Genomic DNA, 26801 nt, shown 5'->3' with positions numbered 1-26801 from the left:
GTTTTTTAAAATCCTGTTCTCAAATGTCATTCAGTGTTCAAAGTATTTCTAAGATTAAATAAGTGATTCTAAGATTTTTTTTTGTCCATGTCTTCATTTTTAAATGACAAAATGTCCATGCCATTCATTTTTAAATTAAAAACTTTGTGATAATTTGTGGAAGTTGCCTAATAAGTGAACAGAGTATAACACTGAAATTTGTTTCTGAAAGAACTTTTAAAAAATATTCATTATACTGAAGAAAGTGAAATGGCAGATAGTCTGAAGAGTGTTCCATGTTGGTTTAACTGCCCATATGAAAAACTGAATTGCAACCTACTGCTAGGAGTTTTGTTGGAGTAGAATTAATTCAAATTTAAATCATTTTTCCTATTTGTTTCCTTTCAGATATGCATACTATTATTCTGGAATAGGAGCCAGTGTTCTTTTTGCTGCCTACATTCAAGTTTCATTTTGGACACTAGCTGCTGGCCGGCAAATAAAGAGAATCAGAAAAGAATTTTTTCATGCTGTAATGAGACAGGAGATTGGATGGTTTGATGTAAATGATGCGGGGGAGCTCAACACTAGACTTGTAGAGTAAGTATTAAATATCAGTTTATTAACTGAGTTAATAATTCTGTCATAATAATTATTATGACTGTTAAATATTGTTGTAATATGTCCCTCAGAACAATGTTGTTTTGTCTTATTAAACTCATCTGTAAGCTATGGTATCATTTAAACTGAGTCTTGAGAAACAGAGATGTTGGAGAATGCTCTTCCACGCTCTGTATGGCCGCAACTTGTAGTCATGTTGATTTGCAAGAGTTAGAAATATGACGAAATATGCTGACAAAGCATACTGTATCCAAAGAATGCCTTTCTGTGTTTTTCACACTTTTTATTTGTTTGGATATCATTTGCTTTTTTAGTGACATCTCCAAGATTAATGAAGGAATAGGGGAAAAAATTGCAATGTTCTTTCAGGCAATAGCTACCTTTTTCACTGGATTTATAGTTGGTTTTACGAAAGGGTGGAAATTAACACTTGTGATCCTGGCAATCAGTCCTGTTCTGGGATTCTCATCGGCTCTCTGGGCAAAGGTAGGCAAAAAGTGTGATTTTTTTTCAATGATCTGTTAAAATATATCTTAGATAATCCCTTTTCTTTAAAAACTTAAAAATGCACTATTGCTCTTAGTGAAGTTAGAGGAGTTAGTTAGAAACTTTTTGCTTAGACCTTGCCTACATTCAGAAACTTGTGAACAGGTGCATGATGACACTGGTAGAGTTGATGTGCAGTGCTTCCGCAGTGGACACAGTTATACTGCTATAAAGAAGTTTGTTTAAGTATAATATATTCTTAGGTGAAAAGGTAAAAAAGCAATACTTTTCCCTTCTTCCTGAATCTCCACAACAACTGCACCAAAATAGCTAAGTACTATCGATAAAATAAATAAATAAATGAAGTAAAAATACACAGCTAAGGTCATCGCGGGTAACTGCCAGTAAGTTCTGGTATGAAGCTGCAGAAAATCAGGTTCCCCGCGATAACCCTTGTCTGTCAGCTCCAACCTGGAGGCGATGAGGGCATCACCCCCACGGCTAGAACATGGGCACAGACAGGCACCACTGTGGAGCAGCCAATGCACCGCGAGCTGTGCTCCAACTTGTTTCTCTGTCATTTGCTCAGCTTTGGATGAATTAAAATAACATACAAAAAGTGAATGTAGACTATTCTGAGGAAAAACAAAAGAACAAAAAAAACCCAGTCTTTATCCATAAAACTATAATTGCTTTTGGGTAGGAATTTCAAAGGGACACACACACACACACACACACACACACACACACACATATATATATATATAAAATATATAGTTATATACTAATTGGCCATTGAATTTCAATGGCACTGGGAAGCCTTGCCCTTTCAACTAAGATGAAAATCCCAACCATATATAAAATGTGAATTCTTTAATACTTCATAGTACATGAGGACTCTGCTATAGTTTAATCTGCAAACTACTGCATATCAAGAGCATGAAATGTTCCTTTTYTCTGTGCTTTTCTGGCAATTAATTGTCCTGACATAAACCAGAGCAGCCTGATGGCTACTCTGTCCTACCCAGATACCAGTGGTGCAAATCTTTCTGAGTGCAAGGGACCTTAATCATTTCACAAGAGCTCTCTAGCCTTCCATACTGATGAAAGTATAGTAGAACTGAACCTCAGTCTCAATTCAAGCTCATCTTTTGGCAGCAGATAACATGCATTTTTCTAGTTAAGACTTTTTATGCAGTCTAAGCCTTGTCATGATGTACTTCATCAAATTGCTGCCTTACAAGTCACATGTGAAGTCTGTTGTAAGTCTTTATAAATATAATAAAGTAGGTAGGAAATGCTATACAGTAAATTAAGAATTCACAGACATCAGAACAACATTTGAGCACGTTTATTTCTGTTTGAGTAGGAGAGTTAAATCATTTTGCTTCTACACAGATCATTTCTGCATTCACCAACAAAGAACTAACTGCATATGCAAAAGCAGGAGCTGTTGCAGAGGAAGTTCTGGCAGCAATTCGAACTGTGGTGGCATTTGGAGGACAGAGAAAAGAAATTGAAAGGTTGGAATAATGTTTGCCTTCATTGACTGTTTTTAAAATAGTGATTAAAGAGATTTTGAAATTCTTAATGTCTTTACTATTGAATTAGATTTTTTTTATCATCAGTTTCGAAAAGCATCACAAAACATGCAGAGATATAGTCATATACCTAGTGAGAGTCATAAGCAAAAAAGACAAGCATGTGGCAAGAAAAGACAAGTATAACAAGATCACAAAGTGATGCCAGGCACATGTGTTTATTTTTATTGTACTATGGAACATCATTCTTGCCATCTGTTTGATCTTTTATCTAAAGATAACCATCCTGACCACAAAAACTGGCAAGAGTTTTTCAGACTCAAAGTTCAATAACACTTGTGTCAGCCACAGAAAACACGTGTCATTGCTTGACCTGGTTCTCCCTTTATGCTCCAGCTGCCAGTGCTCCCTGACCTAGGCAGCTAAAGGAAGTCCTTAAGGTAGCTGTGCCTTGCTTCTCTGTTCACCCCAGCATCTCTGAGGCTGTTTATCACCCTCATACCTCAGTACATCTCATCAGGTTTTTTTCCTATTCATCTCTAAAGCACTGTTTGCCAGCCTTTTTCTCCTATGCATCCTGATATATATCTCTTTGTTTCCATCAATGTAACACAAGACTGGAGGCTATGTTGATGAAATGTTTAATGACTGTGAATATTCAGCCAATATGACAGCAAGTTAGATTTTTAAAATTACAGATTAGTTCTATCAAATACTGCTGTCTTGTACTTGGGATTCTGCATCTCCTAAACCCCTCTTACCCTTGGGCTGGTGGCCGCTAAATCAGACAGGAGATCAATTAAAAAAAAATAAGGGGAGTCAAAAAGAATAATGTGTTGATGGTGGTCAGTGTCCTCACATAGAACTTTTATAGGATTTTTGAGAGAGAGGAGAGGAGGCCTCTCCATGTCCTGGAAACCTCAGACATAACATACCAACAGGTTAAAAAAAAAAAAAAGGCTGATTTCTAGTAACAATGATATTTGGCAGAAACTTCAGAAATATTGAGGTGCACTAAATGAGAGGTATATCTTTCCTTGTGATCCAGAAATGGGAAGGACCTGCGAGGTTACTGAGACTAGGTCCTGCTATTGCAGTAAACAAAAATATCACCTATTCCCCCCTAATAAGCATAAAAGCTCCACCTAAAACCAAATATGTTTTTGGCTCTACTGCTGTAGAGAGGCTATTCTAGTACTTGAGCATTTGAAGGTTGGACATCTTTTTCTAGCAAAGTGTATACAACTTCCTATATATTCATTTGTTCCTGTGCCAGCACTAAACTTTTGCTTTAGTAGGTCCCTGATAGTTTTACTTCCCTGTAAGTTTTATAGAAATATTTATATAGATCATAGCCTCTCTCAGGTCTTGTTTTCCTAAGCCAACCAAGTTACAGTATAGGTTTTCCACTTCATTTATCATCTTTATTTTTTAAATGTGTGATTTTTTATTTTAAGTAATTACTGTTCTCCTAGTTCTAACTTTTATCCTCCAACATCATGTATCTAGTTTTGTAAGATATTCTGATCCTCCTTGACAGACCCTTTCATTTTCATACCATCAGGAAATTTCATCTTCCTAACTCTTCCTTTCATATACAAGTCACTAAAAACACTGAAAAAGATAAACCCCAAGATTGACAGAGGAATTCCTCATGTTACCTCCCTTGGGTATTATAGTTCCCTGTCAAACACTGCTATCTCCCTTCAAACACTTCCTTATCGTACTGTTCTTTTGTTACTTTACAACTACCACTTCATTAATAATTTATTGTATGGCTTTAGAATCAGTTGGCATTAGATGGTTTAATGAAGTCCAGATGGATTAGTTTTACTGTTTCCCCCCCACTAGAAAAGACAGCATTAAAGAAAAGTAATTGGGTTAATCCTTCCATTTCATAGCACATTATACATTTTATTTCATTTTTCRTTTATTTCTGTTTTTATTCTTTTCTTCAGGATTTGTTTACAAACTTTATGTACTGTTTTTGTCAGGCTACAAGCTTGTAATTTCTCAGATCACCTGTTTCTCTTTCTTAGAATACTTCAGCCCTGTGGTTGTATCCACAATTTGAAAACAATAACTAGAAGTCCTTGCTACTAGACTACAGTTATATTTGCTGGTTTATTCAGTACTCTGGAAGAAAGAGTTCCTGATCACCCTGAAAGCACATTTCTTTCTTTCAGTTTCTCCGTTCAGGTCAGACATGGTAATTTCAATACTGTAATTCACATTAGTTGTCCTTCCTTTGCCACCATGCACAGATTTTTATTCTATTGAAAACTGAGGCCGAACTACTTAGGTTTAGGGCTACAATATCCCTGGTGTGATTTTAATCTCAAGCCTAATTTCTAAAATCCATGTTCTTGAAATAGAAAGCCTTAGTTACTCTCAGGAGTTTTTCATGTGTTCACCTTTAATTAGTTTAACTGAACACAGTCTAAAAAAAATCTCTTGTTTTTTCAGTATTTCAGAAAGAAACTTGTCAGCTATCCTTTCCCAGAGCACACGGGTCATGCAATTATTATTAGCATTTGATTCTTTGGTCAGACATTTCTGACAGACTTGTTCTCATTTCCATGTCCAGATCCAGTCTAGAATATCAGATACCTAGCACCATGCTAATATGCTTTTTTTATATTCATTCTCCAAAGAGCTTTTGACATAAATTGATCTTGTCTCATCCATAGCACCATTTTTCCTTCCTTTACAGTATACTGCAACATTTATGCGACAGTTACCCCATCCTCATTACCTTTATTTCTGATCCAATATAAGTATTTTCTTTCTCCTGTTATTGATCCTTCTACAGTTTTGACACTGCTGTACATTAGAACTGGTTTTAGAGTTTTTATAAGTGTCTCCCAGCTTTTCCCCTTTCTTACTTCAGAGAGTTTATCCTCAGCCCTAGATGTCTAATATAAGCTACTCAGGTGGGATCTGCCCTTTAGGAACAGGCCTCTTGCAGCCAGTTCTTTCTGATGGCTGAGCACTGCTTACCTTTATTCATAGCATTCTGCATTAATATTCGCTGACAGTTGGGAGGTTCCACTGAAAAACACAAGTTTACAGTTGTTTAACAGTTTGCCACAGCTGTGTTCACTCATCTAGGACTTATGCCAGACAAAACTGATCAGCAAAATTTGTTGTAACATAAAGGATGGTCAATACATTTTCCCCTATTCTCAGCAAGATTATCTCAGGATTTGATTATTGTTTCCTATAATATTTTATTTATCTGGGAATTTATGACTATACACAATGAAAGAAAGAAGAGTAATTTCYTGTATGTCTGCTTCTTCTTTCAGATATCAAAAAAATTTAGAAGATGCCAAACGCATTGGAATAAAAAAAGCTATTTCAGCCAATATTTCTATGGGTATTGCTTTCTTTTTGATATATGCATCATATGCATTGGCCTTCTGGTATGGAACCAATTTGATATTATCTGATGACTATACACTTGGAAGAGTCTTTACAGTAGGTATTCACCAGCTGAACAATGTTAACAAAAAATAGTGAACTGATCCTGTGTAATCTTACTGGAATACATGACTTAAATAAATTATGAGTCAGGTTGAAGTCAGCTTTCCAAATTGCATTTTTCACTCCTGCTAACTAAAACAAAAACAGGATGTCCAAAGTATAGCTTTGCTTGTCATGGATATTTCCATAAGTTGGGTAGCAAGATATAAACCATTCACCTTAAAATCACTGGTTAAAAGCCAGCTTGAAGCAATAATAATTAAAAGTTATTATTTCTGTATTCAGTTACACTGAATCTTTGAAAAATGACTGAGATATAACTTCTAGGAACTCTGATCCATGCCAGATCATTGCATTCAGGAGAGAAAGACCAAACATCAGGTAGCATGCTCTTTGTAACACATTACCTAGTATGTTAGACACAATTCACTCACCATGTCTTTTGTTAGAAGGGCTGGAGTGCAAATGTGGTTGAATTTTTGATCCCAATCACAGCATGCCTGCACAAGCCAAATTTGCACCTATCTGTGACATATCAGCAGTTCTTGAAGCCATCCACTCAGTTACACTCATGTGCTACCTTTCTAATTAACATCTAAGATGCTTTGAGGAGCAGCTCATTTAATTGCTCCCACTTGTGACCAAGTATGTAAGTCCATTTTGTCTACTGCAGGCAAAGCCTGGCAGGTGTGTTTGCACTACCAACACCCCACTGAAAGCCAGCAACCACTGGGAAATAGCTTCTCTCTGATATACCCCAATGAAAGCTACTGCTGGAGCAAGGAAAGCAGGAGCACCCACAGTCAGGCTCCTGCATCACCTGGCAAATACCACCTGATTGCAGAGGAGGACTTGTCGCTGAGCCTTGCATCAGTCCCCACTGACTGTCTCTGAACAGATCGAGTATTCTTCCTCCTCTGGTCCCCTACCAGTTTACACTGGAATGTAAGCTTGGTTTAATGCTTAGATCTAGTTAGGATAAGGTGCACATAAACTTATATTCCCAACATTTGAAACAGACAGCACAGTTGCATGTATTCAGAAAAGACACAAGAAAATAAGTCAAACCTGAGGATGAATAAAATCATGTTAGAAATCGGAGTCTGCTTTCAGTGTGATGAACAATTTTATCTTCACGCAAATAAAAGTTTCCTGAAATATTTGGGTTTGTTCTTGCCAGTAGTACAATGGGTTGGATTACTGTGTCACCAGTCCAGAGTCTGTGGGTTTGGATTACAGTTTGGATTACTGTTGTTTTTATTTTATATGAGGAAAGAAATAGATTTTTTTCCATGTTTAATCATAAAAGTTATTGGTGACTAATTTTTATTCAGCTAGAATTGGAAATGTCCTTCTGTTCTCTATTGTTACTCTAATGAAGAACCCCAGCCATGAGCACYTCACAATATCCTTCTTATGGTTCAGTTGTGAAAGAAGGAAATTTTAGACTGATCTTAAAGATTCCTTTTTTCTATCAATGTTTATCTTTTGTGTAAATGACTGCCATTTGTTTGCTTGCTGCTTTGATTCAAGACTTCCTCCTTTTGTATAGCATGTGTGAAACTGCTTGAAGCAATAATAACTAATATTCTCAGATAACTGAAGCTGTCTAATTAGAGTTAAGAATTCCTAACTGTGTATTATGTTTGTCTTTTTTTTTCCCTTTAGGTCTTTTTTTCTCTATTAGTTGGAGCTTTTAATGTTGGACAAACTGCTCCAAGTATGGAGGCATTTGCTAATGCAAGGGGAGCTGCCTATGCAATCTTTAGTATCATAGACAATGTGAGTATCTTTGCCATGACTATCATCTGAAAATGTTGAACATCTGACTTTCCATTCGGGATATGAAATTAGCAAGCCCCAAACAGTTCTGTGTACAATACAATAACATTTACAAATTCTATCTAACTCAATTTTGTATACTGGACAGACATCTAAATGCTGTGATGTGAGCCCATAAATGAAGAAGATGCAAACTTTTGCCTGTCGTTATTTTACTTGACAGCTCAGAAGGAGAGCAGGTTATAGATGAAAAAGAAATTTTTTCAAATCTTTCCTGATTAAATATACTTGAATCTTCATTTTTAAAAAAACAACCAAAAAACAAAAACAAAACCCCAACAACTGAAGGGAGATAGTAGATCTTGTGTATATGCTCACTTTATTGAGAATATTTCTTTTCAGCTATCAATAATTTAAAGGACTACCTTTACAATGATTTCATCTGTAGTGATTTGACTTCTACTTTCATGTCCTATACCTGGCCATATTAAAAAATCCTTTTCTTGTACCATATATATATATATATATATATACACATATATATAGGTGTGCGTGCAGCTGTTGTAAATATACTCATGCTAACTCAAGTAACTATCTGAGATACCAGTAATGACAGCACCATGACTGATGAGGATCATTTTGGCTATAACATTTGCTTACCAGAATGCTGGCATACACTTGGAAGGCTAGCAGGGACTGGAATCTTAGTACTATAGTATCACAGTGACTGCAACGCTATTTTAAAACTAGTCTTGAGTTTTCTATGTAAACTATAATTCTGCCTTTGGATTTTAGTGCAGACCTACTTCTGATTCTAGAGTGTTCTGGGTAGGAATGAAAACGCATTAAAACCTCACTCCCTATGTTAACACTGCCACAGCTGCCATTTCCGACAGTATGCTGAAGGAAGCAGTATAATCATGAACACAAATAACTGTTAGCAGGCAACAGTTGGATGCTAATGCGCAGGTTGCTCCTTCCTATCACTTATATTTTAGATGATTTCCACTATTCCTTAATTTACACCAGCAAGGACTTTGTGTGTCTTAAGGCCCTGGGTATTTGCCTTGGCTGTGCACCCTTGACACCAGATCTGCCAGTGACCTGGGTTGGAAGTTTCATACATTGTTGAAATGGTTGTTTTCATCCAAGCTGCTTTTCAATGAGACTTACTCTCTCTCTATACAACTTTGTTACGGTCTAAGATTTCACAGCCCTATATCATGCTAAAATGTCATTCAGAATCTAAACTTTTTTTTCCTTTTTTGCGACGTTATTCTGCATAGGAACCTCAAATTGACAGTTCTTCAGATGCTGGCTATAAACCGGACCATGTTAAAGGGAATTTGGAATTCCAAAATGTTTACTTCAATTACCCAGCTAGGCCAGATATTAAGGTATTATGCATGGAGATGATACTGATTCCATTTAAGATAACTTGATTGTTTTAGAGAAAGAGAACAATTGCTATAATAAAAGTAAAATCCTCAAAATAATGGAAACTTTGGCTTTTAACTAGAACTGATAACTTACTTTAGCCGGAACTGGTTAGTTAACTTAGTCAACACCCTTTTTAATAAAATGCAGCTACACAAAATTTTCACTAGAAGCTAAAAGATCGGAGGCCTTTATAAGTCAAAAATGTAATAAAAAATTCTAATTGTAATAATATTTATTTAAATCCAGTAAAAATGTTATAGAAGTATACTGATCTCCCAAATTATCCTCACTGTACATCTGGTAAAAGAATTCCTTGGAGAAATTGGCAACAGATCCAACACACAGTTTATTGCATTTACAATGCAAAACCTGTCCAAGGAAGGACTGTTTTGTCCCAGAGCTCTCACAAAGGTATGTCTTGATGCAATTAGTGGGGATGGAGTGGGTCTGAATGATTTCTGAGAACATATTTATTAAGAATATCTTGAAAAAAATCTTCTTTTCCAATGTGAAGGTAGTTCACTAACCTATAACAGGGAACCTGTTCCCATTTTGTTTAGGTAGAATATGAAGACAGAGAAGAGCAGGGCTTTCTTAGCCAACTTTTAAAGAGATAGACTAAGAAAATATTCCATCTTTCCAATTTCTCAAGAGATCAAGTGAAATCAGCTGGTAATTAAATCAGCTGCCATTAGAATCAACATGAAGACTACTATTATTCTCAGTGAATTCTGTATCAGGTTTCTAAAATTTGTATCAAATTATCTGCTATTAGAGAAGGAGTTTGTTTTTTCACTTCTTCCTCTGTCTACTACCATGGTCACCTTTTTAGCACTTCATCCTTGTGAGAAAGGGTGAAGGATGCTTCATAATAAAAGCAAAATGAGAATGACGAGCAAACCAGAGCATACAAGGAAACATATTGTGTTAATGAGAACACCATTGCATATGCCTGGTTTACCTTTGCCTACCAACAACGGTAGGCCTAAGAGGGTGGTACGTAGCAAAAGACCTCATTGTACATTCCTTACACCTTGTACAGATATATATGATATTGATCTAGATAACTTAGATGGCTGGGAATTTATCCCACTTCGTAACTGCAGGGACACTTCCCCAGCAAGGGCCACAAAACCTGTGTAAGACCCTGAGTGGATGCTTGTGTGCAATGTCTGTGCCAGGCTTGGTGTTGTCACAGATACATTTTAGCAGGCTTTGAGCTAGCTAGCCTTGTGGCTTCTGCTCTAATATTAGATTGTGGTAGGATGGAGGAAAAATCTATCTGATCCCCTCAGATAAGCCTATTATAACTTTCAGCATTTTTTATCTTGCATGCTTATGTGTAAGGAAATACCATCAGGAGACTTTAGTCTTCTCATTTCATACACATAGTGTTTGACCCAAAGCTGACTGAAATCAACCAGATCTTTCCATCTGTATCTTCAGGTTTTGGATCAGGTTGTAATCATTTATTTAATCCCCAGTGCCATTTTCCATGTAAACATCTAACTCTGAGTGTAATAAATGTATTTCCAAGTAAAAACTTGTTTGACAAAGATCTTCAGTTGAGTTGTAAGGTAGTTCAAAGGCTTAAACTAGGTTGTTTTAGTACATACTTGCTTATTTTCACATCACCTGAACTGTGATCTCACAGTTCAAAATATTCTTGATAAAAATGGCAATATTTCAGAAGTTTCAGTGTTACTGAAACAAAAGACCACTTGCTTTACTCTTTGCTTTCACAATTCCACATGTAATTCTTTCTTACTAATTTGAACACTGTTGTGTAAAGTATTGCTATTAGACCAGTTCTGATGTAAACATGAAGAAAATTTCACTCAACTGATTAGAGTTCTTCTAAATTTAAGCTCACATTTTTCTACATTATGTTTTTTCTAACATATTCCATGAAGGTACTGAAAGGCTTGAGTCTCAAGGTTAACTGTGGCCAGACAGTAGCCCTCGTTGGTGGCAGTGGCTGTGGGAAAAGTACAACTGTTCAGCTCATCCAGAGATTTTATGACCCCAAGGAAGGCATGGTAAGATAGCTCAAGTCAGATGACTGCTGTGTACGTCACTGTGGTTTGAAGTTTAGCTCTGGTCTCGTTGCCCTTGTTCAAATGACACAATAAAGTCTCTCCGAAAATGGCATAGGCCAAGCTGGGGGAGAGAGATGCCGTGGCCAAAACACTTAGCGAAGTCTTGTCATCTGCATTCCTTTGTTTAGATTACCATCGACGGGCAGGATATTAAGACCCTCAACATCAGGTATCTGCGGGAGATTATTGGTGTGGTGAATCAGGAGCCCGTGCTGTTTGCTACTACTATTGCAGAAAACATTCGTTATGGCCGTGAGAACGTCACCATGGAAGAGATTGAAAAAGCTACCAAGGAAGCTAATGCTTACGACTTCATCATGAAGCTACCCAAAGTAAGCAACCCCGCTGTCTCGGTGAAGAGGTTTCCCTTACATAAGCCTGCTCATGTCGGAGAGTTCCTTAGAAGGGCTCTCCCTAAAGCATCAGATAGAGGAAGCTCTCCCTGGAGCTGTGACTACAAAGAGCTTTCTCATAACTTTTGTGAGAATAAAGTTAATATGTCAAGCCATGGTTGGATGAGCCTTTCAGAGGACTGAGAAATACTAGAACTCTAGGGGCACAAAGAATGAGGAAGGCATATTCAAACAAGTGTTTACCTGTAGTGTTTTAGAACAGGGCAAAGATTCTGCTGGTGCTACTAACACAAATATGGCCTTTCTTTACGCTGCCTTTCATCGGCGAAAGGATTGTGCCGCGGAGCGTTCTGGAAGCGCGTGTTGTTGTCTTGCAGAAGTTTGAAACCATGGTTGGAGAAAGAGGGGCCCAGCTGAGCGGAGGCCAGAAGCAGAGAATAGCAATTGCCCGTGCTCTGGTTCGCAACCCTAAAATCCTCCTGCTTGATGAGGCCACATCAGCTCTGGATACTGAAAGTGAATCCGTTGTGCAGGCAGCACTGGACAAGGTCAGTATCGCTCTGAAATGAAGTAGGTGAGCAGGAGCCTGTTGTTTCCTTTTTTCAGACACTTGTTTAAAGAGCTGCAAGAAAGAGAGACCCTTAAAAAACAGGAAGTAAACTTGAATTTGGCAAATATTTTCTGTTTGTAGAGACGTGTATTTTTTTAKATCTTGGAGGTATTACAGGGAGGAATCTCGTTTCAAGTGAGGACATAGTGTTTTCGATGTTATTAATCCTACGTCAAGTTTTGTTGGCATAAATACTGTCCCCTACAATACACTCTCTTATAGATGCTCATATTCTTGTCACTCACCTAGTTGAACTCGCATTGAAACCTGACAGACAGGGTAAGGGCTACCAGCATGTCATAAGTGATTGTAGCAGTGACCTGGTTCTTTACCTGCAGGAAACACTTCAAGGAACCATGTGCTTCTGTTAATATGAATGCCTTTAGGTTCTGTTTCTCTTCTCAGTGTAGAGACCATTACAGGGACAGCTGATCCCCGATGAAACTCAGAGGTTTAACCAAAATTTCTCTATACTCATATTGTGGCAGTACCTCCCAAATGCTCTTCTGAATTTACCCAGTCGGGCTGTCTTCCAATTGGAGTGCTGTAATGCTTCCTGCAGATGACTTCTAGAATAAAAGTGTTGGGTGAAGACAGACAGGTTGAGGAGAATTATTAATAGAAATACATTTAATGGAGAATAGTCACTTATCTAGCTTTTCTTCGTGCCATTATCTTATAAACTGGGATCTTCATAAAGCTTTGCAGAAGACCTAGGGAAGATGGACTGCAACCAGGTTCCGTCAGAATTCCACTTGTGATCATTAATTTGATTATTTAAGCTGTAAGTTCCTTGATCATTTTCATACAGCTTGATTATTAAAAGGGCCAGCTATGATATTTTCCATATTATGCATGATAGGCATATAAGCATCCAAAATGAGATAGCTAATTAGATTGCATTTTATATGAAATTGTAGAGAGTTTTATTTTCAGTGAAGCTATTTGAATGGGCAATGAATGAGAGCTTTAAACACTGAACTCTTTTAGAAAGCCAATGTAGAATGCTTTCAATAATGCTTCTAAATATATTTACTTGATTAATTGAATATAAACTATCATCTTGCATAGATCTTAAGGTTTAAATGTAAGACTACAGATTTAAATATAAAAATATATAAGGTTTTAAAATTTGCAATGTCGAGACAATTTTTAAAAATATTTATGAGCAAAATCTGGTACTTTTTTGTGCCACAGCAAAAGATTGTCTCTAATATCTATGTTCAAGCTAAAAATTATATTCCTGTTTTTAAGGTACTCATTGAAATCTTTTTTGTACCTTGCAAAGTAATTCAAAATCAACTTGGTTGTGTCTACAAAGCAGCTGCTACATTTTGGCTGCAGTCTAGATGTAGATGTGTGTTGTCTAGACACCTAGACAACTGAAAAAATATTCAGTCCTGTATTTCTTGTTGTCTGCGCTAAGTAAGTGCATGAAGTGTTTATAAAATAGTTCCGTCTGTTCCTCAGGGTGAATCAATCACATTCACTGTTCTTTCTTCCTCCCTCTGTTTCTCTCTGCCATTATGTATCTATATCATTCTCTGGGTGAATATGAATTACCAGCATTGCATAAATCTTTTTAGCAGTTATGACAGAGTTTATCTATGGACAATATCTTTAGAAAGCATTTTGCCTCCATATGCTTTTCTGCCTCAGGAGAGGCACCTTACTCTAACCACTGTGCAGGACTCAGACTGTGGTCTGAGAGAGTCAGACCACAGAAGCCGCATTCTCAGCTTCAAAGATAGTTTAGTCCCTAATTCTCTCTTGGACACTTAACTTTCACTAATTTCAGTGATAGACTCTCTGTGCTCTAGTTCTAATTTCTGAGAATTCACACTACTCTCTGAAACTAGCTCAGTTTGCATGTTCAGACATCTCTTTTCCAACCCTTGCCCTATAAAGTGAATCCCAGAGCAAAGAAGGGCAGAGAACTGCTGATTGAGACATTCTATGGGATCCCAACTAAGTGCTACAATATGAAATTTATTCAGCTAGTTTAAACAAGTTACTTAGCCTCTCATCTCTCCCACCTATCTTTAAAATATGTTGTATGGTGAGATGATCTCCCTGTGAGCATGTCTGACGGACCATGCCAGAAAGACTTGCTCAAACTAGACTRGCTCTGGGATTGCTGGTGTTAAGCAAGATGAAGCCATGCCATTGTGTGCCAGGTATTCATTTGTCCTGCTCTTGCCTTCTTACTCTTTCCCTCACTGTGATGAATACATCCCTGCATAGAAAGTTTTCATCAGATCTAGAGTAGAACACTTTTCTCTACCAGCTTCATCAAAATTCTGTCTTAATTTCTTGTAGAGGAGGCATTCTACATTTTATGATTAAGGTCATTAACTTGTTTTTCTTCTATGTCTTGATTTGATTTTAACCTTTTAAGATCATTTCAGACATTGTGAAGCTTTTAGACTACCAAGAAACTATGTGTTGTTTCTCATAGGATAATTTGAATTGGTGGAATTTCCAGTCCTTAAAATCATGAAAAAATATTAAGATGTCAGCTTTAGCTGGCAATTCTTTCAAGATTATTTCACACATAGCAGTTTTCATTCTCATTTCCCCATCATAAAACACATATTAAACTATTAAGCTAGCAGTTCAAAGTATTGAGTGAAGATTTAAAAAATGAACTATGTATATCTTGGATTAACTTGTTGGTTCACTAGATACTAATACCAGTTTATTCCAAAGCATACTGACAAAATGTGCCTGTAAAAACTTTTTCATGACAAACTAGATACTCATGGGATTTATTTTATTATTGGTGAGTAATTAAAAAGATGTAAAAATGACATGCGTAACTGAAGTATGATTTTAAGTACAATTTTAGATACATTTATTTTCAGCTAAGTTAACTGAGTAATTTAGAGTAAGTAAAATTACAGTGTAACTGATTAATTTTTAATATTTGTGAATAGAACTTAAATAGAACTGTCACTGAAACACTTAATGGTGGATATTCTTTTTTTCAATAAAAATTGGATACATAAACCTAAAGCACATTGAACAGGCAGTTTTTGAAAAAAACCATTTTAGATACTTATGTTAAGAAAGTAATAGTCTGACATGCAAAAAGAGTACCTTAATTTATATGTTTAAATCAAAAATSTTTTTCAGCATTTGATTTAAATTACATTTTTGCTTTAGTGTGCCTCAGAGAATGAAAAATACTGTGTGATTAATTTCTCTGCTGACCATTTTGATCTTTACTGGAACACCATTTCCAAGAAAATGTTTCAATTAAACTATTTTGTTCAGCTGTAATATGTAGAGGGGAAATATTATATTTACCTGAAGATGCTAATGTGAAGCTATTTTGGTGCTATTTCCAGGTCAGGAAGGGACGCACTACACTTGTTATTGCTCATCGTTTGTCAACGGTTCGAAATGCGGATCTCATAGCTGCATTTGAAAATGGCATCATCACAGAACAAGGGACTCATAACGAATTAATAGAACAGAAAGGAGTTTATTACAAACTTGTTAATATGCAGGTAGCTAATGAAAAAATTTTCATAACTTTCTTCATATTGTGTGTTATGGGCTTAACTGGATTGAATTACTTTCAAAGGTGTCTCTAGCTTCACAGTGTTTCCTCAGTAGAGAAACTCTAGGGAAAAAAGTTTCCCTGAAGAATACTAATCTTCATAACAGGAAAAAGAAGCAAAAGTAAAATGTTCAAGCTTAATTTAAAGATGTGGAAAAGAGAGAATTTTGAGAAAAAAAGTTTAAAGAAAAATATGGAATTAAAGCCAAAATACAGGAGAAAATAAAAATGAAGATTGTGATAAAAATGAAGTTCTGGAGCTGATTAATTCTCAGACTCCTTTTCAAATCATAGAATCATAAAATAACTCAGGTTGGAAGGGACCTCTGGAGTTCATCTAGTCCAACACCCTGCTCAGTGCAGGGCTGATTGAGGTCAGGGCATGTTGCTCAGGACTGGGTCCCATCAGGTTTGGCATATCTCTACAGATGGACTCCATGCCTTCTCTGAGCAACCTGCTCCAGTGCCTCACCACCCTCATTGTGAAAATGCAAACTCTTTTATGCAAGTACTTTTTTTAACTCACCAACATCTCAGTGACTCAGGCTCCTGAAGTTTTGTCATTCAGACATGGCCTATCTTGAGTATTTTCATTATCTCTCAAACTATCTCCTGAACCTCTCGTACAGTGTCTCTCAGGCCTTATTTTTGAAGCAGGTGGAAATCTTGCTTCTATTCTTCAYGGCTCCCCTGTCCTGTTGAAAGTCCCTCATGTTGACTTCCTGATTCTCTTTTACATTAAGACCCTTTCATACCTTTTTTGCATTTTAAGGGGGATTTCCTCGGGGTTTACTCAATTCAATTCTCCTGTATGTAGTCAGAACAGTTTAACGCACCAAAAAATGAGAAAAAAAACTTTAAAACTTTTTTCTCTTTTAAGTGTGAGTATATATTGGCAAATTTTGCACTGAGTATAGAGAGGACTACAGGAAACTTTAATGCTTGTTTATGGCTTTGTAGAATTGTTCAGTTCTTATCCATCTTCCATTTGCTTAACAGATTTTTTTTTTAATAGGAATTTATGTTCATTTTAAAGTACAGGATAATATGGCCATAAATTATTTTTAGCATCATATTGTATTTCATTTCAGACATCAGGAACTGATGATCAGTTACAGGAAGAAGAAGATAATGCACTAAGTATCTCAGAAGTGGCGTTGAAAGRATCAGTACTGGTTGAACAGAAAAGACAGTCAACTCGGAAAAGCATAAAGAGGTTCAGAATACAGAATGATGAACTTGATGTAAAAACTGTTCAGCCTGTGAGTGTCTCTGTATTCTTACCTGCATGTATTTTCCATAACTAATAGGATAAAAAAGAAAGATGATCCTCCTTAGAGTAACTTTATAATAAAATGAGCAAAGATAGCCTACAAGTCTGGTTAAATGACATAAAATGACAAAATCACACAAAAAGAGTTCTTTGGAAACAGTTTTTTCTCCTGAAGCTAAAATGAATTTTGTTGTGATATTTGAAATAGTTTAATTGTGTAATATTATGAAACAAATTTACTTGAATATGGAAATAGCCTAAGCAGGCAAAATAATTCATTTAATTTTAGAACAAAACCAAACCAGATAATCAGTCATATAGCTCAAATAACACACTCTGAATAGAGAATAATTATTATTTTTCTAGAAACTTTTTGCTATCTATTGTCTAAAATGTGTTCGTATTGACAAATAAATCACTGAAAATTATGATCTAATTATYGATCTGACTGATGACCTAAACACGCTAGAGGTCATATTCAGCAATGAGTGAAGAGCAATTCATTCAGTATTTAATACCACCAAACTCACTGTTAAAGAGAAATAAAGTGGTTTAAATTTCCAACTTTCTCCACAAGCCCTAGAAACGATAATTGGGATTTGTAACTATCCTTTCTGAGAAAGGCTCAAAATGTTATTGTTGGAAGAAATGAGAGCTTAAGTAACATTCATTGATTCTTTTCTTTCTCTTTTTTATGATGTTAGTATTGGGTACTGAATAATAGTCAGTATGTCAGAAATTAATTCATAGGGTTTTTAAAGATCTGATAGTTTGTGGTTTCTCAACATGGAATATGGGAGCAGGGAACAGACTATACAGATTATACGTGTCCTCCATTTATTTCAATGCATAAACATAGTCATATTTATCATGATGGAATCCTTTTATTCTAGGATAATGATGTGCCTCCAGTTTCATTTTTTAAAATTATGGAGTTGAATAAAACTGAATGGCCTTACTTTGTTCTTGGAACTTTATGTGCAATTATCAATGGGGCCTTACAACCTATATTTTCAGTCATAATTTCAGACGTCATAGGGGTAAGTATAAAACAGAGAAGTAAAAAACTTCATTGTATGCTTTACCCTTTGTCATTGTTTCCCAATTACCTTGAATTGGTTTATGATAAACTGGTATATTTTTTCAATATTTGCTTTTAACTACATACCAAAGACAACACTGCATGCTAAACAGTGTCCTGCATTGCAAAGGTAAGGAATGSCTGAAGATCCTTGCAATGGAGAACGCAGAATTTCTGCTTGAACACTCACAGAGAAGTGATACAAAATGCACATCTCTGTTTTCGAGCAGATCAGCTTACTGACACTGAAGTGAGGAGAGGTTCTGCTGTGACCTCTCCTAAGCCAGGTCACCTTCATCCCTTTTATGGAAGACAGTATAATTGGTGCCATTAGCATGAGCTGCACAGGCATAGAAGGTGATCCTTGTGATGTCTTCCCCACCTGTGCTCCACAATAACCTTTCTGAGAAAGAATGATGTGAATCAAGGCAAAGCAAAAGCCACTAGATGAAACGGACRTAAGACAACACTTCTGAGTAAGCTTTTCAGTACAGAGAGCATTTTAGTAAACCTGAATTTATGCTGTTAGAAAATGAAGTCACATTTTTTAACACCAGGCACTGGTGGGAATTTTCAGATTAAACAGTTTTGTTGGAACACACAGTTTTAATGTAAAAGTATTAATAYTGATACAAAATTTGACATTGCAGGAGAGAGAGAAAGTGAGCGTCAGAGTACAAGTACGTATTTATGTGTGCCTATGCACACATATACCATATGACACTCACCTGCCATACTATGAAAGGTTATTTGGTCACGTTACTTGGATGGGATATAGAAGACGAAGATTATTTTGTCTGTCTGCTGGAGGAACCTCAATCAGTTTAGGAACAGATACAATTCTGGAAGCTGAACATGTTTTGACTGTTATGGGATGAGGTGCTCTGTCTTGTTTTCTCATGTTTTTCTCAGTTTCACTGCACAGCAAGAAAAAGGAAAAAATGAAAATGTTGCAAGGGCTGCACTTACTGGAGGATTTTTCACAGCCAGTCTAGCTATAGTCTATGAAATAAAAGATACTGAAATGACCTATCTTAAATTATTTTTTACTTGTATGTGAGGTGTTGCCTACTAAGAAACTGCTTGGGAAAAGAGTATTATGGCGGTGTTATACTTCAGCTTTTAGTGCAAACAGTAACAGGAAACATCCCTGAGGGATGGGGAATATACTATGCAGTTGCAGTTTTTCAATGACTGTCCCCAAGCTGGTCCAACATGGAAAATAATCTCTCAAAGGGCAGAAGATATATATTGGAAAAAGAATTTTAAAGACTTAAGAGGTGCCTCAGCCTTGTGCAGGTATAAATTCCAATAATAATTTACTGATGTAGGTTTGTTCACTGACATATGTTACTGATTTTATCTTCCCAAAATACAAATGAAGTCTTCATTCATGAGAACATGTAAAATGACCTCAGATCTGTAAAATTCAAAGAAAAAAAAAATCTTGGCCCAACAAGAAATGCACTTGTTATCACTTTCAGTATATGTAATGCACATAGCATGCCTGTGAAAGATAACAGGAGAAATTATTGCACTGTAAGTTATTAAAATTAACTTTCAGAATTTTCTCTTATAGATGTTTGTAGAAAAAGGAGAAATTGCTATCAGGAAGACAAATAACATGTATTCACTGCTGTTTCTAGGTTTTGGAATAATTTCTTTTTTCACTTTTTTTCTTCAGGTAAGTTTTTGTTACTGTAATTGTTCATGGTCTTTGAGACACTATATCTCAACTGTGTTAAGTTCTCAGTGCCTTAGTGTCAAGCAATACAGAAGGAAAAAAAATTGTTGATGAATTTTCACTGCCAGGTGGATTCAAAGTGTAGTAAGAGGTTTCGAGTGTGCTCTATGGTCCCAGCCCCACAGCAAAGGAAAGTTTGGCTGTAAAGCCTGCCTTGGATCACAGGCTATGGAAGAAAAGCCAAGAAAATTCTAGGCTCACTAATAATATAATAATAATAATGATAATACTATAATAACCTTGACAGCACAGGCTCAGCTCAGGTTTTAATGGCACTTCTGTCTTGAGTAAATGGTTGCTTCACCACTACTCTGAGTTCCAGGCAATAGTGCTGCCAGCATCTGAGCTGCTCACTCTGAAACTACCCCACATGCATCTGTGTGAACTGCACTCAATCCCTTGAATTTCTAAGAAAACATACCAAAAATAACTGGGAAAGACTACATCATATGCTTAATTTAAAATTAGTCACAGTTCCATACCATGAAGATTAAGTAATATTTCAAATTACCTCTTTTCTCTATGGTATTCATCCTTCAGTTTGTACTACCTCAAATACTTTTGACCATATTATCTAAAGCAGACTGTAAATTCACAGTTACATGCAAGTATTCACATGAGCAGGCATGTTTGCCAAAGCATGGAATTACATATATTGTGGGAAAACTGCCATGTTCATACATAAGTCACTTCATTTGTGATGTGCATTGATGCATATCTCATTTACATGCACAAATCCCTTTAGTCATTGCTCAGCTGCTTGTATCAGCCTTGCCCACCCTTGACCACCAACTTCTACCTTCTGTCCTGGTGCCGTTAACACGATGCCGTGCCTTTTCTGAAATGACCTGCAGCTGTTGCCTCCTGTTTAGGSAGAACCAGCTTCAAAATTCCTATGATGCCCTTGGAAAAGAAACATTTTGATAGTATAGCTATTATGGATATTTCTCCATTAAAATGTGTCTGCCTGAAATAGTCCTGTACATATTTCTTCCCTGTCTCATTCCTGTACAGTCAGATTCTGTATGGCCCTGGCCCTGGCCCTGGCCCAGCTGTGAAGAGACACCAGTAAATCTCTCTGCACACGTAAAGCTGTGTTGTAGTCATGAGGCTTTGTGTGGGTTCAGAGGCTTTCCCTAGAAAACAACTAGTAGTACTATAGTTTTTTGACTGTAAGCTCTTAAAGAGAGTGAAATCTCTGGTGGTTGTGTAGTGTCTAAAACAAATATAGGGCCTTACTTATGAACTGTGAAGTGACTACTTTGAGTTTGAGATCAGGTGTGATAAAAAAAATCCTCCAATTAAATGAGTATTTCGTAGGACTTAAAGTCTTTTAGTGAAACATGATATATACTTGCTTCTGAAAAAACAATGCCTCAGTTACAGCTAAAATATTTTTTACTTAGTAAAGTGTTTTTAAATATTATATGCAGGTAGTGACATGACTRTTTATCAGATAAAGACAAAACCTGTAATTAAGTAATTACTTTTTTTTTTTTTTTCTCAAACAGGGTTTCACATTTGGTAAAGCTGGAGAAATCCTTACAATGAGGCTTCGCTCCATGGCATTTAGAGCAATTCTTAGACAGGTAAAAGTGTTATATATATTTGTCTTTCTAGAGCTTTAGAAATACTTATTTGTGTAGATATCATAAATTATCTTTATGTTTAGTTAACTAGTCATGCTGTGATCATATCTGTAAAGATGTCCACTGATACCACTGATTTCTTTGGCTTGGTTTAGAAACTGACTGGACTAAATCATCACAACAGATACAGGTAGATATTTTAAATGTTTTTGAAACCTTTTTATTGATTTAATTACTAAGGGCCATGTTAAAACCAGAGTAAGAAAGCTCAAAGGTGAGGGTTGTGTTTATTTAGTTAAATCAGAGCAGCTTTGGACTGAGGACCAGAGAAAGCAAGCTGTACTCTAAGAGACCGAATCTGCAATTCAGATCTGCCTTCACAATCAGCTAACTCCATGTACAGGCTAGGGGCCACAAACAACTGCTAGTGATGCTTATAAGACCTGACTAGCTGCATTCACTAGACTGGTGGCTTATCCTATGCAGCAGTCACAGTGCCAAAGAAAGCCATGGTAGTGGTCGGGGGCAGCAACAGGACTCTGTGCTGTTCGTAAAAGTACTTTCAGCAACAGCATGAACCCTTTAAATTAAGCAGCCTGAAATCCAAGTGCAACAGTCTCTAGTTGCTAAGTGCTGAGGCAGATGACAAGGATCCTAGCTGTCTGCGTAACCAGCCTTATCCCCATCTTTTGATTGTGAGGCTGGAATAACTCAAATGCTTGGATGACACCGCCTGTCGTAGAGGATTTATATGGCTCTTCCCCCCAGTGAGATGCACCTTTTAAGAGCACCCAAACCCTTACCTTGCAATGCACGTGTGTACCATGCAGTAGTGCGTTCTGTAGTAGCTGCTTCCTGGAGCTAGCGGTGAGCTGGTCAGAGTACGTGGTTCATTGCAGTGCTGTGTGACGTAACAGCGTAAGCTGGTAAGCTCTTACCTGTAAGACAAAGCCTGCACTGGTATCTGCACTGCAGGCTCACCAGCACTTGCACTTCTTAGGTTAGCACTTCTAGAACTAAGTGAGGTATTTTTGCCCCTCTTTTGCTGCTGCTAGCACCCTTACCAGTTGCTTTTCCTAATGAGTAATTTTTTTTCAACTCACCAAATATTTTAAGGAAATGTTGGTATTCAGTACCTCATTATTAATCCACAGCATAAATCCAAGACTTCCCTGGATTTATATTAAATTTTACTCCCAGCTGACCCAGCTGTAAATGGGCACATGATCCTTGATGCAGCAGAAATCAAAACAATGATGTGAGCCAAGACACATAACTTCCTTGTATTTCACTAGCTACGGAAAGTGGTATGTTCTGACCATGCTAGTCTGACTCATCAGCAAGTCTCGGATCAAAAAGGATCCTTCTAAACAGGCAAAATTTCTCCGCTTCTTTATCTCATTCAGCTGAATGAACTCTTTCCTGGTCTCTGCAGAGGGTCATTTCCTCCTTGAGAAGTTCTCAGAGCCTAGGCCGCCTTGTGAAGGATCAGCTTCCCATCCATTTAGCCCCCTTCACCAGGGGCCCAGATGAACCTACTTTTAGGTTTATATGAAAAGGGATTATAGGTCACCCCCAAAGAGTGGGAGTCCTCCTTGGAAAGCTGAGTGCCATGAGACTTTTGTGATAGCCTGGGAGAAAAGCRGGCTTTCTAAAGCCCCTGCTGAATTTGAACAGATCCCTGGAGGAAGGGCCTGAAAGACTCTAAATGTAACAGAGAGGTTTTCACAGTCTGAGGAGTCAAGTAATTTCATTATATTCACTGTCTACACTCTGGTGCGAAAATATCATCTACTTGCGTCATGTTCAAGTACCAGGCACTAGATTAGTGGGCTCTGGGAGGGTTTTGCATATTAGCACCAGTGCAGGTGGTGTATGCTCCATATTGTGAAATGCCAAAGCAGCCATCTGGCTATATGGAGCCTACCGCCAGATCAAAACTGTTCATTATTTACATCTTTTTTCTTGCTGTATTACATAAATACCTCCCCCCCAAAAACCCAAGCTATTAAAATGTAGCATGTTTGTTAATATCTAAGGGTTACTCTTTTAAACACTAATAGTCAAGAAATATAAAAGCTCTTATAGTAACTTTAACAAACGTTATTACACAAAAATACCATGCTGTTGCTAAGGGTCATGCATGTATAAAGTAATACAAGCAATTAGTTGTTTTATGAAAAGACCTTTTGGTTTTGATATTTGGCAAGTCTGGAAGAAAGTTAGATTAATATTTTATTTTTACTTTCTTGTTTTAAAGATGATGCAGTATTGCTTTGCATTTAATTCAGATATTTTAATTTTCAAAGTGCTTTAGAGTCATTGATTCCTTTGACCAATTAATCTAAACTGTTAATGAGATACAAAAGTATGTGATTGACAAGATTTTTTTACCTTAAAAATAATGTCTTCCAGATTAGGAAGAGGTAGTCTTGAGTAATCTCCCAGCACTGCATAATCATTTTATATATGGCATCTCAGATACCACAGAGATTTTACAGCAACACGCAAACATTCAAAACACTTATGTTTTCATAGTAGACTTACAGATTTCACAGTCCTTATAGCTGATAGAGACCACAGATGTGCTATTTAGCTACATAACAGAAGAAATTATATTGTTTAGTTAGTAGTCTTTGCAGRTGCATGTTATAGATTCAAGGAATTGTCCTCAAAGTGGTAGATTCCTTGATATTGCTCTTTAGTGAGAACTTCATCATCAAAAATAAACTATGTTAAGTTTCATAAGCAGAGATATTTTCTAAAGCTACATTTAATATGTGATAAAGTGATGGTGTTTGTGTTAATGCAAAAAAGGACGTACAGATAGTTAACACTACTTAGTTTGAATTTTGTGTTCACATATCTTTATTGCATCTATAGGTCTATTGGATTTATGGTTACACCTTAAGAAGTAAAACACTGTTTCACGGATGTCATTTACTTATAATCCAAAGTGATTAAGTTCTCTTATGTAGCCTAATTAGGTGATATGCAAATGACAGTTTTTAAGATCATCATAACTATATTCCATGTTGTAGGAGATCAGCTGGTTTGATGATCCTAAAAATAGCACTGGAGCATTAATTACAAGACTTGCTAATGATGCCTCACAAGTGAAAGGAGTAAGTAACATGCACTGGCATTTTTCATTTATGTTTTAGTATAGGGTGAAGTTACAGACTGGATTTGATAGGTAGAAACCCTGCTCACGCTGTACTCTGGAAACTGTTGTTATGTATTAAAAAGTGTTGGGTGTTTGGTACCACACAAAAGTTTTATATGATAATAGTAGATAAGACATGCATATATATATTTACAGTATAATGCTGTAGTAAAGCTTTTAGTTCATGCACCCTTACTAGTGTTCAGTACTGTACTAGTATAAATGAGTCATCCAAGGAGGCTATTTAAAGTTATTTATCCAGCCTGCTTAGATGTCTAGATAGCACTGAGTTTCCATGCTAAATGTTCCAGCTCAACAAAATACTTAAGCATGCCTCAAAATGAGGATTACTGTCATTGCATCACTGAGTCCATTCACGTGCTAAATGTTAAAGTGGTCAGAAAGAAAAAATGGTCATCTCAGACTCCAAGTTAGGCAATTTCATATTTCAAGAGATCTGGCATGATTGAAGACACAGTTCTAAGTATAAAAATATGAAATTTCTAAAATGCCATAGTTTTTTGAGCAAAACCTGGGAACAAGTATTGTACGTCTGAGTGAACAGATGGAAACAGAGGAGGGCAGATACAGAAGACTTGAGGGAATAATCTGTACAGCAGAACAGTTTTTCGAAAGATAGAATAAAGCTTTCAATTCTGCAGAATATTTATACTAAATTAACTGTTTTCATATGTCCTCTGGGGAATAAATTCTAATTGTCTAGGGGACAAATGATTTCTGTCTAGTTTTCATGTTATCACCCTACATAAAGTTTACCATTTACAATGGATCCTTTTTTTTTCCAGGCTACAGGTTCTAGACTGGCATTAATTGCCCAAAATGTAGCTAATCTTGGGACTGGAATTGTTTTGTCTTTGATCTATGGCTGGCAGCTGACTCTTCTGCTTTTAGCCATTGGGCCAATTATTGCTGTAACTGGAATGATTCAAATGAAGATGCTTGCTGGACATGCAAAAAAAGATAGGAGGGAACTGGAAACTGCTGGAAAGGTGGGTTCAGTAGCATTTTATCTATTTTTATTTCTTACTACAGAGTGCAGCTTAATAGGGACATTGGCAAGGGGTCAAGAGTATATTACTTCTAAAAGAAATCGAACTCTGCATTTTGTATTGTTCTGATCAAATGGTGATATATTATATATGAAGCTGAAAATTGAAAACATGTATTATTAATTTATGCTCTAGCATCCAGAGTATACTAAGCATCTTAAAAGCCATGGGTGCCTCATGCCTGTCCCAAGCCTGTGTTTGTGTTCCCTATTCTTTCCCAGCATTTTGCCTTTTATGCTTTCCTTCATTTCTGTCTAGGTTTGTTTCCTTTCAAGAGTCCCCTCTCCTCTACTTATCACATACCTTCTCGTTCTCTCATCTTCCAGTTGTCTGCAGACTCAGTATAAAAAGCTCAGTATACTCAGTATATAAATCGCCAGTAACAAGGATGCCTGAAAATACCGCAGTGACAGTATAGCTGGCTGTGCAGTATAGCTGCAGTCCCTTGTGCTTATTTTCATTCCTTCCTCTCTGATGGGAAGTGAAGCAAGAGCCTGGGAATCTGTTTCAAAGGAAACTGTGAGTGTGAGGGCAAAGAGAGAGGGCATTACTTCATTTCATAGCTTTGAGGATGACTGTTTCCTCACTTCTCAAGGCCTGCTGTCTCAGGACAGACTGCACTTTGTGAGGACTCTGTTTTGACATCAATCAGCACAGCAGCTGCGTGATGTTATCTGCCTGTCCTTTCCCTCTCTCCTGCCATGCAGTGGTCAGGCACGCAGAGAAGATGCTTCTATCTAAGGAGTCCAGGCACAGCAAATCTCAGTCACAGTTTCTCTCTTTCCATGGTCTGTATTAGGAAAGTTTCTCAGGGGCATTTCTATCTCCCCATGCTTTAGAAAATATATTCATGTGTTTCCTCCCAGCCTTTTTCACACTAAAATAAAAAAAAGAGAAAATCCTCTTGTTTTTGCCT

At 36.8% G+C, this 26801-nt stretch overlaps 1 protein-coding gene across 1 annotated transcript in view; it reads left to right on the top strand.

Moving 5' to 3' along the window:
- LOC112967011 (multidrug resistance protein 1-like) overlaps positions 1 to 26801 on the top strand; it is a 51137-nt gene that overhangs the window by 11110 nt on the left and 13226 nt on the right. Inside the window, exons 5-20 of the mRNA XM_026067689.1 lie at positions 388 to 579; positions 915 to 1086; positions 2485 to 2609; positions 5936 to 6107; positions 7782 to 7895; positions 9182 to 9292; positions 11249 to 11374; positions 11563 to 11766; positions 12165 to 12335; positions 15748 to 15909; positions 17054 to 17224; positions 18129 to 18275; positions 19896 to 20000; positions 21572 to 21649; positions 24691 to 24774; positions 25622 to 25825. Coding sequence (XP_025923474.1) covers positions 388 to 579; positions 915 to 1086; positions 2485 to 2609; positions 5936 to 6107; positions 7782 to 7895; positions 9182 to 9292; positions 11249 to 11374; positions 11563 to 11766; positions 12165 to 12335; positions 15748 to 15909; positions 17054 to 17224; positions 18129 to 18275; positions 19896 to 20000; positions 21572 to 21649; positions 24691 to 24774; positions 25622 to 25825 — 2338 coding nt within the window. The remainder of the gene's footprint in view (positions 1 to 387; positions 580 to 914; positions 1087 to 2484; positions 2610 to 5935; positions 6108 to 7781; positions 7896 to 9181; positions 9293 to 11248; positions 11375 to 11562; positions 11767 to 12164; positions 12336 to 15747; positions 15910 to 17053; positions 17225 to 18128; positions 18276 to 19895; positions 20001 to 21571; positions 21650 to 24690; positions 24775 to 25621; positions 25826 to 26801) is intronic.

This window comes from Apteryx rowi, unplaced genomic scaffold (assembly GCF_003343035.1).
Source record: "Apteryx rowi isolate R43461 unplaced genomic scaffold, aptRow1 scaffold_260, whole genome shotgun sequence".
Taxonomy (NCBI): Eukaryota; Metazoa; Chordata; class Aves; order Apterygiformes; family Apterygidae; genus Apteryx; species Apteryx rowi.
Note: the sequence above shows the minus strand (reverse complement) of the source record. Positions and strands in the feature narration are given on the sequence as shown.